The following is a 16,204-nucleotide window of genomic DNA, read 5'->3' on the forward strand; positions in this document are numbered from 1 at the left end:
GACAGTTCTCAGATGTGGTTCTAGGAGAGCAGCAGCCTCAGCCTCAGCCTCAACCTCCGATTGTTCGAATAGCACTTTACAGAAGAAACAGTGAGGGGACCATGTGACAGGACATCCTTCCTCACTGGTGGCCAAGAAGTGTAGATGCAGACCGAAGCGCGATGCCACTGACATCCTCAAACTCAAAGGTCTGACGAAGCTCAGTTACAGAGAGGAACAGAAGCGTGAGAGCAGATCCTCCAGGCCCTCCGAATTTTCCACAGAAAGTGAAAGATGGTGAACTGCCATCGAAAGAGGTCCAAAGAGTTCCCATATAGGGGGCCTTGACTCAGGATGAGTGGGGCTCTTGACAAAGGCCACAGAAACGAGCTCGGGGACACATGAGTTACAGTCAGATTTATTCAGGGATGCAGAGACACGCTGAAGGAAGGACGCGGCTGTCTGGAGAGAGGTGCTGTAGCACCCCAGGTTCTTCTCTTAAAGGAAGTTGGTGAGGGGTGGGCATGGGAAGGCATGTAGGGAGGACCCCAGCCTAGTGATCACAAGGTGGCTATGGTGCGCTGGTCATTCTCAGAATCCTTAAGCTGACGGTCTCCATTGTCTGACTAGTACAAGGGTTGGGAATACATGTAATAGACACTTTCTTAAAATATCGCATCCCTCTTCGCTTAATCTGTTCATGTGTGGGCTACTTAACAGGGCACAAGGGAACTTCCATCCGTGAGAGAATGTTCGTGAGTGGTAACTCTAAGACTTAGATCTTCCAGGAATGTGAGTGAAGGCCTGTGCACAAACTGGGGAGCAGCAGGCTTGGAAAGGCATGTGGAACTTCAGATTAAGTTCCATTTCCTGTCCGTCCTCTTGTCTCCTTTCTACCTTTTATTTCTTCTTTGAAAGTTTGCCATAACTCTTAAAAGTCCCTTTGCCAGATACTTCAAGGTTGATGAAGGACCATAGCCAGTCGATCTACATGGAAGCACAATCCTAAGTAGTTCTGACCCCAAGAGAAAGCTATGGGGCAGGAGCCCTGACAGACCATCCTAAGACCAGTCCTGAACATTTCTAGGTTCCATGAGACATTTGCAGGAGGAATATAATGATCCATCATCAATTAACTTTCAGGGATAGTGTGTTTTGTTGTTGTTGTTGTTGTTTGGTTTTGGGTTTTCTTTTTTTTTTTTGAGGGGGGGAACCAGGGATTGAACCCACAGGTGCTTAACCACTGAGCAACTTCCCTAGCCCTTATTTTTAATATAGTTTATTAGAGACAGTGTCTCACTGAGTGGCTTAGGGCCTTGCTAAGTAGCTGAGGCTGGGTTTGAGCTTGAGATCCTCCTGCCTCAGCCTGAGTCACTGGGATCACAGGCGTGCACCACCATGCCCAGCTGGTAGGGACAGGGTTTTAAAAAAATTTTTATTTGTTCTAATTAGTTGTACGTGACACTTGAATGCATTTATACATTTTGATACATCATATTTAATGGAGTGTAATCTCTCATTTTTCTGATTGTACATATTGCAGGATCGCATCAGTCATGCAGTCACACATGTACATGAGGTAATAGTGTCTGTTTCACTCTGCCATCCTTTCTACCCCCATACCCCTTCCCCTCCCTTCACTCCCCTCTACCTAATCCAAAATAACTCTATTCCTCCCCAGCAACCCCCCACCCCCGCTTGTTGTGAATTAGCATCCGCATCTCAGAGAAAAATTTGGTCTCTGGTGTTGGGGGTTTGGCTTACTTCATTTAGCATGATATTCTCTAACTCCTTCCATTTATCAGTAAATGCCATAATCTCATTCTTCTTTAAGCTGAGTAATATTCCATTGTGTATATATATACACCACATTTTCTTTATCCGTTCATCTGTTAAAGGACACCTAGTTTGGTTCCATAGTTTAGCTTTGGTGAATTGAGCTGCTACAAATATTGATATGACTGCTTTATTGTAATATGCTGATTTTAAGTTCTTTGGGTATAAAGCAAGTAGTGGGATAGCTGGGTCAAATGGTGGTTCCATTCCAAGTTTTCTCAGGAATCTCCATACTGCTTTCCATAACGGTTGCACCATTTTGCATTCCCACCAGCAATGAGTCTAACTTTTTCCCCACATCTTCACGAACATTTATTGTTGCTTGTATTCTTGATAATTGCCATTATGATTGGAGTGAGATGAAATCTCAGAGTAGTTTTGATTTGCATTTCTCTGATTGCTAGATGTTGAACATTTTTTCATATATTTGTTGATCAGTTGTATAACTTCTGTGAAGAGTCTGTTCAGTTCCTTAGCCTATTTATTGATTGGGATATTTGTTTATTTGTTTTTTTGGTGTTAAATTTTTTGAGTCCTTTATATATCCTAGAGATTAAAGCTTTATCTGAGGTGCATGTGGTAAAGATTTTCTCCCAATCTGTAGTCTCTCTTCATATAATTGTTTCTTTTGCTGAGAAGAAGCTTTTTAGTTTGAATCCATCCCATTGATTGATTCCTGATTTAACTTCTTGTGCTTTAGGAATCTTGTTAAGGAAGTCAGATCCTAGGCCAACATGGTGAAGATTTGGGTCTACTTTTTTTTGTAGGTGCAGGGTTTCTGTTCTAGTGCCTGTCTTTGATCCACTTTGAGTTGATTTGCATGCAGGGTGAGAGATAAAGTTTTAATTTCATTTGTTAGATGTGGCTTTACACTTTTCCCAGCCCCATTTTTTTGAATAAGCTATCTTTCTCCAGTGAATATTTTTGGCGCCTTTGTCTAGTATGAGATATCTGTATTTATGTGGGTTTGTCTCTGTGTCTTCTATTCTGTACCATTGGTCTACATGTCTGTTTTGGTGCCAATACCATGCTGTTTTTATTACTATAGCTCTGTAGTATAGTTTGAGGTCTGGTATTCTGATGTTTCCTGGTTCACTTTTCTTGCGAAGGATTGCTTTGGCTATTCTGGGTCTCCTATTTTTCCAAATGAATTTCATGATTGCTTTTTCTAGTTCTATGAAGAAAGTCATTGAGATTTTAATAGCAATTGCATTAAAATTTGTATAATACTTTTGGTAGTATGGCCATTTGACAACATTAATTCTGCCTATGCAGTGGCCTGGGAGGTCTTTCCATCTTCTAAGTTCTTCTTCAGTTTCTTTGTTTAGTGTTCTGTAGTTTTCATTGTAGAGGTCTTTCAACTCTTGTTAGATTGATTCCCAAGTATTTTTTTTTTTTTTTAGGCTACTGTGAATGGGGTAGTTTTCTTTATTTCCCCCTCTTTGAGTGGATTTATTACTGATGTATAGGAATGCATTTGATTTATGGGCATTGATTTCATATCCTGTTACTTTGGTGAAGTCATTTAATAGTTCTAGAAGTTTTTTGGATCTTCTAAATACAGAATCATGTCATCAGTGAATAGTGATAAACGTTTGAGTTTTTTTTTTTTTTTTTGTTTTTTTTTTTTGGTGGCAGGGCTGGGGAATTGAACCCAGGGCTTTGTGCTTGCAAGGCAAGCACTCTACCAACTGAGCTATATCCCTAGCCCGAGTTCTTCTTTACCTTCTTGTATGCCTTTAATTTCTTTCTTCTAATTGCTCTGGCTATGGTTTCAAGGACAATGTTGAATAAAAGTGGTGAAAGAGGGCATCCTTGTTTCAGTTCTTAGAGGGAATGTTTCCAATTTTTCTCCATTTAGAATGACGTTGACATCAGTTTAGCATATATGACTTTTATGATACGTTCCTACTATCCCTAGTTTGTTTGTTTGTTTTTGCGGTACTGGGCATTTGAACCCAGGGCCTGGTGTTTGCAGACAAGCACTCAACCAACTGAGCTATATCCCCAGTCCGCTATCCCTAGTTTTTCTAGTGTTTCGAACATGAAGAGGTGCTGTATTTTGTCAAATGCTTTTTCTGCATCTTTTGAGATGATTTTTTTAAATAAAAGAAACTATCTTGAAGTGCATTAAACAGGAATGAGGAATGAAAGCCCACTTAAAATCAAGGTAGAAAAGTTTAAACATTTAAGCTGGATGCTCTCTGAGCTCACAGGAAGAACAGGGCTGAGCAGCCCAGGTGACTCGCCTTTGCCCAAGGTGCCTTCTTTCTGCCCGTCCGTCAAGCCTTGCTGCTGCTGTCAGGCCTCCCCTGACCCTGCAGGCTGTCGGGTCTGGCACACCCAGTACAGCAGCTTGCTCTGCACTGCGGTTGCACAGGTGGCTGTGCTCACGTCCTTCTGAGACCCCTGGCCTGTCTCCCTCAACTGCATCCCCAGGGAACAGCCCCTTCAATGAACTTTGTCCAACTGGAGAAAATTCGTATCAAAGTTATCTGCAAAACGAGGTGTCAGCATCTCTTGAAGTCGACTTTCTAAGGGAGCAAAAGTTGATCAGAACTTTAGAAACGCCTTTTTAGCAAAATCTCCGACTCGGTATTGAATTACTGGCCGCCCCGCGGGGCTCAGAAGGCCGGGGATGCGCACCGACGGCGAGGCGACAGCTCCTTCCCTCCACCGGCCGAATTCTGCGCCTCGCTGGCGGCGCTGGAACTCAACCCTCGGGGAGTACAGGGCGGGAACCACGCCGCTCACTTCCGGGAACGGTGGCGCGCAGGCCCCGCCCCTGCTAAGGCCCCGTCCTCGTGACGTCATATCCCCGCGCCGCCGGCGGAAGTGAGCTCGCGGACTGGGACGCCGGGGCGCTGTGCGGCGGGACGCGCCGGCCCGAGCGATGCCCGGGCTGCTGCCTCTGGCCCGCCGAGTCGCCCTGGCCGCCGTGCGTTGCGGCCGCGGCTGCTGCGGGCTCGGGATGTTCTACGCCGTGCGCAGGGGCCGCAGGACCGGCGTCTTCCCGACCTGGTGAGCGCGCGCCCGGGCCTTCCTGGGGCCTGTGCTGCCGATGAGTGCCCGGGAGGCGCGCGGCACAGGCAGTGCCGGCCGGCGTCGCCGGCAGGGCCCTTGCACCGACGGAGCAGGAGCTCGGGCGCTGCCCGGTGATAAGCGGAGGGGTCTTTGCGGAGGGCCGGGTCGCGGTCGTGGCGGGCGCACTCACCTGGTCAGGGCGTGCCCAGGGCAGGTGAGTGGCCGAAGCCGGACCGGAGCCCGGGTGCTGTGACTGCGGGGCAGGACCCTCCCACGCGGGTACCGTGTTTTGTCGTCTGTGTGCACGCGTGGGCTCCCTGTGCCCGGCAGCCACAGTACTGAGAAAAGCACCTCAGATGCTGTCATAAAGTAATTAGCAGACCTTTTTATTTCAAAGACCCCCAAATTTTTGTACTCTCTGAGTTTGAGAGAAGCCAGTGGACCGCTGTACCGTCTGGCTGGCAGATTGCGGGACAGGGGGTGTAGAATCTGACATGTCAGGGGAAACTAGAAGCTGTAAGGTGTACCTTGCCCCAAGGAACTGACAGCCCATCCCTTTTCACACTATTTCCCACTTAAGCAAGAATCTTCATTAAAAAGAAGATAGGCTAGACAGGGAGGAAGGTAAGAAATGACATGCCCTCCTTTTCCAGGAATGAATGCAAAGCACAGGTGGACCGGTTTCCTGCTGCCAGATTTAAGAAGTTTGCTACAGAAGATGAAGCCTGGGCCTTTGTCAGAAACTCTGTGAGCCCGGATGGCTCAGAAGGTACTCACCTTTCATCAGTGTGATGTTTTATCCCCCCTCAGAGCCTTGCAGAGCCAGACATCTTTGCATCTGTACGCAGGAGACTGCAATCCTTTCTTCTTCTTCTTCTTCTTCTTTTTTTTTTTTTTTTTGTTGAACAGATTAAAGAGTAGTCCTTGTGCCAGTAGCCAGCACTCTCATCTTGGGTGCATTCAGTGTACTCACTAGGCCATAATTCCTCTTTTTGTGGTATCAGGTAATTGAACACAGGGGTTCTTAACCACTGAGACACCTCCCCAGGGGATGTGAAGCAGGGGCTTGCTAAGTTGCTGAGATTGGCTTTGAACTTGTGATCCTCCTGCCTAAGCCTCCCCAGCTGCTGGGACTACAGGTGTTCACCACCATGCCTGGCATAATTCCTTTTTGAAGTATTTGTACTGTTATTGGACCTAATAGGCTATGGTTTCAAAGGAAAGAGTGTGATTTCCCTCCACAGCATGTGTATATGTGGTGTTTTTATTTGGAACAGAGTCTCACAATTTGAATTTCTTTCAGTTTCATGTGTTACAGAAAGTATTAGAAGTTTAAGGCCTAATATAAGGGAAATCAGATTTGCAACTCTGATACATAGGACTCAGATAAGCAAAGTGACTCTGATTTAGAGCACAGGATTTAAAAAGTATATTTGGAACTGGGACGTAACTTAATGTTTACAAGAAGCACTTATTGACTATACCCAAAACCCTGGTTTAGTCCCCAGCAACACACATATTTGTGTGTGCATGTGTGGTGGTGTGTGTGTGTGTATGAGCCTACCTTGAGGAAGTAAGTTTTCATGAACTTCATTTACAGACTTTATGGAGATTAAGAGAGAGCAGAGCCTAATGTGCTCATAAGCTCTTTTTTTCCTCCCTTTTTTTGTAGTTGTAGATGGACATCATGCATTTTATTCATTTATTTTTTATGTGGGCCTGAGGATCAAACCCAGTGCCTCACACACTAGGCAAGCACTCTGCCACTGAGCTACAGCCCCAGCCTGGCTCTTATGCTCTTGACCAATTTCAGGCTCACTGATATGCTCGAATGCTGAACCCTTTGGGATGTGGTAACAATTCTGGACAAGACAGGATTCAGGGAGAGGCAGGTTATGCTCAGAACTGACATTTTCAAAGGGCAGGGAGACCCTTTGTGCATTTGCTCATCCTTCCTCCCCACAGCTCTTCAAGGAGCTTCCCATGTGCTAGTTACTCAGACGGAGAGATCAGTTTGAGAAAGGAAGCAAGTTTGAAAGTATGGTACTTGTCTGTCTGGTTGTGTTTTTCATAGTTTTTTTGAACCAATTAGCAATTTATTCACATCTAAATTCTTCCAAGTACATATATTCCCGTGTTAAAGTCTCTAAATCTTAAGGCAGGCTGGTTGCTGATGTCTATGAATCTGCTTTCTTAAATGTTTACAGAGACCTCACAGTCAGTGGCTTAGGTTTATAAATTGAGATTTAGCACCTTTAATGTTTAAGAACTGTATATAAGAAAAAGCATTAGCCCCTTTTCCAGTTTTTTCTTATCCTCATTTTGGAATTTTTGATCAATTTCTAGTTGTATGGTTTATATAAGCTGAGTTACTTAAAGAAAAACAGTTTTGTGAAGTAAAAATTACCTGACAACTGTGGTTTTCCGTCTTTCAAAGACTTGCCTGTTCTTTAAAAACTTTCAGTTCAACCTAGCTGTCTGTTGTAAATAAACCCATATGTGTATCAATTTTCAAATTCTACAGGAGTGCCCTTTGACATGTGCATTTGCATTTACTTCTGCAGAATACCTTTGAGGTAGATCAAGAGGCACACGGGAGCTGGGTGGAAATGCCAGCCCTCTGTGCCGCCTTGCCTTGCTCAGGCTTCCCAGGTTGGTGGAGGCCTGGCAGGAAGCTACTCCAGGCTGGAGGTGTGGTCTCACAGCTCTCTAGCAGGCACTCAGTGGGTGTCAGTGCCCTGTCTCTCCATCCCAGGCGGGAGAGTTTACAGCTAAAAGTTAATTCTGTGGTTTGGGTTTAGGTTTCAGTTGCGGAGATTTTAGTTAATTAGTTGCTCCTTCTGTACCAGTTCCCATCCCATAAAATGATACCGTGGGAAAGCTGCCTCAGATCAGCATTTTACAGAAGCATAGAGGGTGAGTATCAGTTTCCCGTGTTCTCAGTCAATGAAAGTAGAGCTGTACTTGAAACACTAGTTGGTGAGTCTTTTCTCATCCGTCTTGTGCTTCAGCACTGTGATGGTAAAGGGCAAGTGAGATCCTGGCTAGCCAGGTAACTCTGAGGTGATATTTGAGATTCCTTTTGGCTTTAACCCTGGCCCAACCTGAAGAGAAACTATAAGAGTAGTTGGCTGGTTCCCTTTCCTGATGTGTCCCATTACCTGCTTATATAGCTCAACCTGTGCCCCCATAGCCTCCCTAGAGGTTTTCAATGTGGAGTTCATATAATTGCAATTTTGGGGCAGCAGTGGGCTGAGCCATGGACAACACTGATCTTATGTACAAATTTGGGTCCTTGTTTTTCTTGGGTAAGAACCCCTCAGATTTTCACACTGTGGTCCATAACCGTATATCTATTACCTCCATCAAAACCAAGGTTCTCCACAGAAGCCCTGCTGTTGTCTTCACATTGCTCCTAACAAGCTCACCTTGGAAGAAATGAGAATTATTTCACAGGACATCAGAATCTGAAATGGGCAGGCTTTGTGGTGCATGCCTGTAATTCCAGCAGCTCAGGAGGCTAAGGCAGGAGGATTGGGAGTTCAAAGCCAGCCTCTGCAACTTAGCAAGTCCCTAAGAACTCCGCAAGACCCTGTCTCTTAATAAAATATAAAAAAGGACCGGGGATGTGGCTGAGTTTTAAGTGCCCCTGGGTTCAATCCCCAGTACCAAAAAAGAAAAAAAAAAAATTCTGAGATGGCGTGTTCCAAGTCATTCTCTCTTTGTAGGGCTATATTCAAAGGGTGTTTGAGTTTGACTTAGTGATAGTAAATAACTTGCCAGAATTCTCATGTTTGTTTGTTTGTTCATTTAATTTTTTTTAGGTGTAGGTGGACATACTACCTTTATTTTATTTATTTATTTTTGTGTGGTGCTGAGGATCGAACCCAGTGTCTCACCTGTGCCATGCAAGCACTCCACCACTGAACCACAGCCCCAACCTCTAGAATTCTTGATTCTTAAGCAGTTCATTTTATGTTCATTGTTTCTGTTCATTGTCTCTGACTCTTGTTTTCCAGGACAAAAAAATACTCGTGTGCAGGAGTCACAGGTGAAAGCTGGCAAGCGGCTCAGAGAGCCCTTAGCGGAAGATGAAGACGAGAGCTCAGAGCCAAGCGCAAAGCATGTGCGAAAGGACGCCGAGCCAGCCCCTGCTGTCGCCAAGGACACGTTTTCTTATATGGGTTTGTATTTTAGTTCGCTTTTCACCATGGTGACCAGAAGGCCTGACAGGAGCAATGCAGAGGAGGAGACGTTTATTTTGGCTCATGGTTTCAGAGGTCTCAGTCCACAGACAGCTGACTCCATTGCCCTGGGCCTGAGATGAGGCAGGACGTCAGGGTGGAAGGGCGTGGTGGAGGAAAGCTGTCAGGACACGCGGCAGGGAAGCCAGCGCATTCTGCCTGCCAGGGACAGACTGGAAGTCCCAGAGGCACGCCTCCCCGCCTCTGGGGCAGTCCACTGATCATTTCCCCTGTGAACCTTCTTGCGTTGTCTCACACATGAGCTTTGGGGAACACCCCATAGCTAAAATACAACCATCATGAAACTGCAAAGACTTTGCTCGCTAAATGGGAGAGATCTGAACTGATGTTGATCCTCATTCCTTTCTGTAGGGGATATTTAGAATTCTCTAAGGTCGCCGTTTTACAATTGATGAGGTCATGCAGAATTAGTAAACTTTTAGATGTTCTTAGGAAAACCATCGTGTAGACTACAAACGACAAACCTTGTGTTTTGGGAAACCAGTAGCCCTGTGCAGAGTGCTTTTGCCTCCCTCTGCAGAGGCTTCAGCTCCTTCAGAATTGGAAGCCTCAGGGAGCTGCCTTTCACCTCAGTCACACCAGCTCTAGCCTTGTATTCAGTCTTGATCCTGCCTTGTCCCTGAAGCAAGGTGGTCGTGAACTGCTCCCCTGCCTTTAACTCCAGGACCCATTCATTGTCTACTTAGTGACTTCAAGTGTCTGCATCTTCTTGTCTTTAATATGGGTGAACAGAAGGTAGGAACACCCAGCGTCTTTATAACTCATGAAATTTCTAGATTCTAACTTTCCCAAGAAGAAGCCGTTTTATAGTTTGATTCAGGAGAAACCAATAGAAAATGTTTTGTCGATCTATATTTGTAGATTAGTTTTATAGTTATTTAGAATAACAGTCAAAAAGGTGTCCTTGATTTTGTTATTTACCAACTGGAATCAAGACCGTTGTTTGTGGCAGAATGGGGAGAGGAGCTACCCCCGGCATGCGCCGTGCTTGAGCACGCTGGCTGAGCACGCTGGCCCACAGCCCGGTGTGCGATGGGTGTCTCTGATTGGAGGCAGCTGTGGTCCTGTTGATGGAGCCGAGATCAGCTGAGCGGAGGTCTCCCAGCCTCTGTTCTGATGGCGCCACTGTCCCTGTGCTTCTGTGGCCTTGCTGGGAGTGTGCTGCTGGCCACCAGGGCCTGCGCGTGGCCTACGTCCTGCCTTGCTGTGTGAATCAGACCCTCTGCCTGGATGAAGACGCAGTCAGGAGCCACATTTCACGATTGCAAACGTACCAGTGTTTGTCAGAGGACTTGGCCTCCTGGCAGGCAGGGTCACCCTGGTGCTGAGGCCCCGCTCCCTTAGAAGGGTGGCTTTCTGAAGTGAAGGTGGCCCTGGCATAGAGAAGGACAGTGCCCCTTCAGGGAAGGATGTGAGCAGCAGGTCTCTGGGGGTGGGTTCTAGCCTGCACAGTGACCATCTTGCCCTTTCACTTGCCTGGCAGATGGGACCAGCGTGAAGTGGCAGATGCCCCGCAGAAGATTTCGTGTTCCCCACACAGGAGGCGGCAGCCTTTGGAATGCGCTCTTCGGCTGCTGACCCAGATTGATCCAGTGCTGCTTCTGCCCCCGCAGGAGACGCCGTCGTCGTCTACACGGATGGCTGCTGTTCCAGGAACGGGCGGAGGAGGGCGCGAGCCGGAATGGGCGTCTACTGGGGGCCAGGCCACCCTCTGTGAGTGAGCAGCGCTGAGTGCTGACTGGTGTGTGGAAAACTGCCAGATAAGCAGCTTTGGCAGCGGCTGGTGGAAGAGCAGAGGTTCGATTTGTGAGGACCCTGAACAGCTCTGTTCTGCAGACCAGCAAATGCAGAACCTGGGCCTTGCCGTCCCAGCCGTGACGCTCAGGTGTCTCTGTCACGCTCGTGAGCTTTGACAGCAGAGGGCCTCCTCCTGGGAGAGGGCCTCTCAGGGCTGCTCAGGGCAGGTAGCTGGGCTTGGAGCCCGCGTACCACTAGACCCTCTGAAGATGTGTGACCCAGGGGTGACCTTGCATGTCAAAAGGATCAAGTCAAAGTGAGGTGAAATGCGATTGTTCAGATGTGCCTTGCCTGTGGATGTGAAAGAACTTGAATGGAAACTATGCCCTGAGGTTGAGAGGAAAGAGGGGTCTGACCCCTATGTAGCCCCCAAGTACAGTTCTCACCTTGTTTTCCAGTGTTTACAAGTACCCACAGGAGCTGTTTGTTAGGTAGCCAAAGGAAGGGGCACACACCTGTAATTCCAGCAACTCGGGAGGCTGAGGCAGGAGGATAGCAAGTTCAAGGCCAGCTTCAGCAACTGAGTGAGACCCTGTCTCAAAATGAAAAATAATAAGGGCTGAGAATGTAACTCAGAGGAAAATGCCCCTGGTTTGATCCCCAGTACCATAAGCAGGGGGGAAAAAAGAGCTGTTCGTTAGGTATTTTTAATCATGATACCACTTTACATTTCTTTTGAGCTATACAGTGTACAAAATTCTTTCACTTTAACCATTTGCTTTAGCTCCACACCCTGGTGGTGAAGGGCGGGAGCTGGTGTGGCACCAGGGTCTGGGGACTTAGTGCTGGCCCTAGAACCCATGCTAATGCCTCTCAGTTGAGAAATTGCACCTAGTCCTTGACTTCTGGTCCAGTGTTCTTCCTGTGTATATTATGGTGTCTTTCAACAAAATGTTAGTATTGTTGATTTGATTTTTTTTTTTGGTTTGATTTTTAAAGGCTCTGTTTGTATATGAAGCTTTTATATTTAAAAAAAAATGTACACTAGCTCATTATTCATTGAAAGGAACACTTGAGAATCAGCTTTATAATTGTATTTTTTTTATGCTGTTTTGAAACAGAAACATAGGCATTAGACTTCCTGGACGACAGACGAACCAAAGAGCAGAAATCCATGTAAGTTATCAGATAAGTGTGAGTCTGTCATTCCTTTGTGTTGACCTTGATCATAAAACATATGTGAGTTACTTGATACACGTGAGTCTGTCATCTCTTAACAAGACTAATCATACTACTTGTTACTATTATTATCCATGTTGATAAGATATTCACAGTCCAGAAGAAACTTTGGGTTAGTCGCAATTCTGGAGAAACACTCTAAAAATCTTATTTCAAGTTAGCGTCAACAGAATTTTATGTCTAGCACTGTTTCACATGAAGAATATAATCAAAGCACATAAATAGAAGGAATGTTCCAAGTTTGAGTCACTTGAAACACCAGCTGGGTTGGCAGTTTTTGCAGAGCATGACTGTGGGCTTGTGTTTTCAAGGCAGCCTGCAAAGCCATTGAACAAGCCAAGGCTCAGAACATCAGTAAGTTGGTTCTGTGCACGGACAGCATGTTCACTATAAATGGTAAGCCTCACATTTTATTTCTCCTGGTGATTTTCCACTCACTCTGAAGGGAAGTAGGCATTTCTTTACTTGGCAGGAGGTGTTACAACAGGACACAGGTAGTAACAGGGATGGCATTTGGTGGGTCACATATGAGGAAATGAAGCAGGTTTTGAAGTGCCAGCTCTGTGGTCATGAAGTGGATGTGGCTCTGCTGTCCTGGTAGTTGGAGTCTAGATGTGTATAAGTCACCTAGGATCAAGGTGTGCTGGCTGCTCTTGGGCAGTGTATGTGGGGAGCTCTGGAGAAGGGACATCCTAAGCTTGGAGCGGCAGGTGTGTGCAGTCAGAGGAATGGGGGAGATGGGTGTTTCTGGCATGTGCTACAGGCTGAAGCAACTGGGGCCCCCTGAGGGGGTGAGGAATCCAGGCTGGTGGCTCAGAACACGAGAGGCCCGGGAGGCAGGATAGGCAGGCAGTGCAGGTGGAGGGCCCGGCAAGCATGCCTTCCCCTAGGGATCACGAACTGGGTCCAAGGCTGGAAGAAGAACGGGTGGAAGACGAGTACAGGGAAGGAGGTGATCAACAAGGAGGACTTTGTGCAGCTGGAGGAGCTCTCCCGCGGCATGGACATCCAGTGGGTGAGTGCCTGTTCGGATGCTCCCTTCTTGTGGCTCTTGTGACCACGTGGTCCCCATGGGCTGGAGAGCAGTGGTTACATAAGGGATTGAGGGGTGCAGGGTACCAGTTCCCGGGAGGTTCATATCGTGATGTATTCTGAGTGCGTTTGACTCTCTTGGTCGTTGCAGTGAACAGTGTTACTGGGTGTAGGCGGGCTTGCTGAGGCCCTGGGAACATGGCTTTCCCAAAGGAAAGTGTTTTTCTTACAGTTTTATTTTTCTTTTGTTTTTTTGGTGGGGAGGTGAACCCATGGATTGAACCCAAGAGCACTTTACCACTGAGCTATATCCCCAGCTCTTTTTTTTATTTTTTATTTTGAGACAGGATCTCACTAAGCTGCTAAGGCTGGCCTTGAACTTGCCATACTCTTGCCTCAGCCTTCCTAGTCCCTGGGATTACAGACATGTAATAGATGATTTTTATTAAGGTTTTTTTTTTTTTCACTCAGTGCAGAGCAAGCTAAACTTGAAACCACTGTGTCAGTTCTACCTGCTCTGCCTCAGAACCATTGATAACAGTTTGTAACTGATGCGTAAATTTGCTTCAGCAGTGAAAATGTGGACAATGGTTAAATCAAATAAGTGGTCCATTCTTCTCAACAGCATTCAAAGGGTAAAGTGTGTGTGTGTGTGTGCGCACGCTTGTGTAGACATCCATTGGTCCATCTACTCAGTTTGCCTAGGAAGCTTGCCATGTCCCATTGCTGAGAAAAAAGCACCATTAATGGTAAAATCAGATTTGTAGAGAAATGAAATGGAGCTTTAGTCAACGTGCCTTGTGAGTGCATCAGGAATTTATGTTGGGCAAGAGGCACTAAGTGAGCTTGGTCTGCTCTGAAAGCTTATGTCTCTTAGTAGTGAAGTGCAGTCGTGCTGCTTGTGTAAAAATAAGGACAGATCAAAGGGAATGCCTTTATTTTAACAGATGCATGTTCCTGGTCATTCGGGGTTTTCGGGCAATGAAGAGGCCGACAGGCTGGCGAGAGAAGGGGCCCAGCAGGCTGAAGACTGAGCAGTCGCCTGGGTACTAGAAGGCAAGCAATGGCTCTTGCTGCTTTCATTCCCTTGTGTGGACGGCTGTAGTGGACAAAGCTGAGCCAGGAAGGCACCGTGTGTCTTACAAACATCCTGTCAAAAGTGCTCAAGTTGTCAGGAGGTGGACATCTTTGAGATTTGACGGTTCTGAGATCGCCCTGTGCTTCCTGGGCTTGGTGTATTTTCATTTGTTTTATTGCAGTCTGGCCCAAAGTGCTTTGGCTTGGATTTTTATAAGGAATCAATAAAACATTGGTTAAAAGATGCAGACAAGAAGTCGAGAAGAATCCTTGAGGAGTTTATTGACCATCTGATTTTCAAGATGGAGTCTCCTGTCCTTGTAGCCATGCTGGGCACGCGACTCACGGGGAGATCCTCAAGTGCCTGATGCTTGTGTGTAGACAGCCTGCACACAGGAGACCTTGGCTGTGAAGAATGGCCACAGCTTTCTCAAGTGTGTGTGCCGGGTTGGGGATCAAACCCAGGACCTCACACGTGCTCAACAGTTACAACTTGGTGTGGGGTGGTGGGTGCTGGGGATTGAACCCAGTGGTGCTCTGCACTGAGCTACACCCACAGCCCTTTTTATTTTCTCATTTTGGGAGGTCTTGGTAAGTTGCTGCAGTTGGCCTTAAACTTGTGATCCTCTCCCCTCAGCCTGCTGAATGGCTGGGCTTACAGGGGTGTGTCACCACGTCTGGTTCAGTTACAGTTCTTAAAGACCAAGATGCATATTATATCTGTAAAAAGTTTCTTTGGATTTTGTTCTTAAAAATACTGTGCAAGTTTCAAACAAATGTTTGACATGATCATTTATTTTTGAGTGCTTTTTCCCATAAAATAGTACTTTGCTGGACACTGCAGAGGGCTCCCCAGGGGCCTTCCTTCTCTTTGCCTGTCTTCACAGGTAACTCTGACTTTTGTGGAAATGACTTCCTGGCATTTCTCAATGGCAATTTAATCCTGCCAATTTTTTCCTCTTTTTAACTTGATATTTCTTAGGGCTCATAATTTGTAGTCCCCCCTGGATCCCACTGTTCTTCCTACCTATTCTGTTGGACCTGGGCCATCCGTCCTGTTGTTGCTGCAGTCTGGATTTTGCTGATTCTGACCAGTGAAGTGGGGAGCAGGCTAGGGTGTTGCCTCCTCAACCCCAAGTACAGAGCTCCATTCTGTGAACCCAAACACCTATGGGATTAGTCTGTTTCAGGAGCAGTAACTTACCATTGGGCAAGCAAAGGCCTTCTTACTTATACACATGACCATAAAAGAAAAAACTGCATGTAAATTAAGAACTTCAGAACAGGAAGGTTTTGAAAGTAACAAGCAAAAGCAAACTAGAGAAAGAGTTTGTAACTCATCACAAAGCACTAATATCCCTAATGTGTAGAGCTGTTTGAGAAAACATCTGGTCCGTCAGAGGACTGATTCAGTCAGAAAAAAGTACACGCCAGCCCCTTCAATGGCAGTGTGTCCAGCTTCACTCGAGTGTACAAATGAGCAGCAGTTTCTCCATCCGCAGGTTCCAGAAGTCCTCCAGGCTGCTGGGAAATAGGGCGCATCTGTTGATGCTGAAGGCAGATGGTATAGCCCTGAACACCAGTGGGGCCCGCCTGCCAGGATGATGAGCCCACTCCCCTGACCCGCCAGCCCCACTCTGCAGATTGATATTGCAACACCTGTGCATGCAGAGAAGCCATGGGGCTGGGCGGGAGTTCAGAGAGCTTGCCTGGCACACGTGAGGCCCTGGGTTCAATCCCCAGCACTGCAAAACAAACATGGTTTGTATCATTGCAGACCAGGAAGTAGACCTGGAACCTGACGAGCTGCTGTGGAATAGCAAACTTGAAAGCATGATGGCCCTTTAGGGCTGGTGTGGATGCCCCTGGGAACCAGCGAGACAGGAAGAATCATGGTACCTTGGGTGGGGAGCGCAAGGCAGTGGGGGCCGCGGGCACCTCTTTGCTGTTTAACCTCTGATCCATGTGGTGCTTCCCCTTCAGACGTGCTAGATGGGAACAGTTACGAGGTGTGT

At 46.7% G+C, this 16,204-nt stretch overlaps 1 protein-coding gene across 1 annotated transcript; it reads left to right on the forward strand.

Moving 5' to 3' along the window:
- The first annotated feature begins 4,650 nt into the window (after positions 1 to 4,650).
- Rnaseh1 (ribonuclease H1) lies at positions 4,651 to 14,437 on the forward strand. Its single transcript, XM_047523324.1, has 8 exons — positions 4,651 to 4,836; positions 5,493 to 5,608; positions 8,859 to 9,023; positions 10,718 to 10,817; positions 11,963 to 12,017; positions 12,392 to 12,476; positions 12,971 to 13,095; positions 14,060 to 14,437. Exons 1-8 carry the CDS (start codon positions 4,709 to 4,711, stop codon positions 14,144 to 14,146), a joined length of 861 nt encoding a protein of 286 aa, XP_047379280.1. The 5' UTR covers positions 4,651 to 4,708; the 3' UTR covers positions 14,147 to 14,437.
- The last annotated feature ends 1,767 nt before the right edge of the window (positions 14,438 to 16,204 follow it).

This window comes from Sciurus carolinensis, chromosome 13 (genome assembly GCF_902686445.1).
Source record: "Sciurus carolinensis chromosome 13, mSciCar1.2, whole genome shotgun sequence".
In the NCBI taxonomy this organism is placed as follows: Eukaryota; Metazoa; Chordata; class Mammalia; order Rodentia; family Sciuridae; genus Sciurus; species Sciurus carolinensis.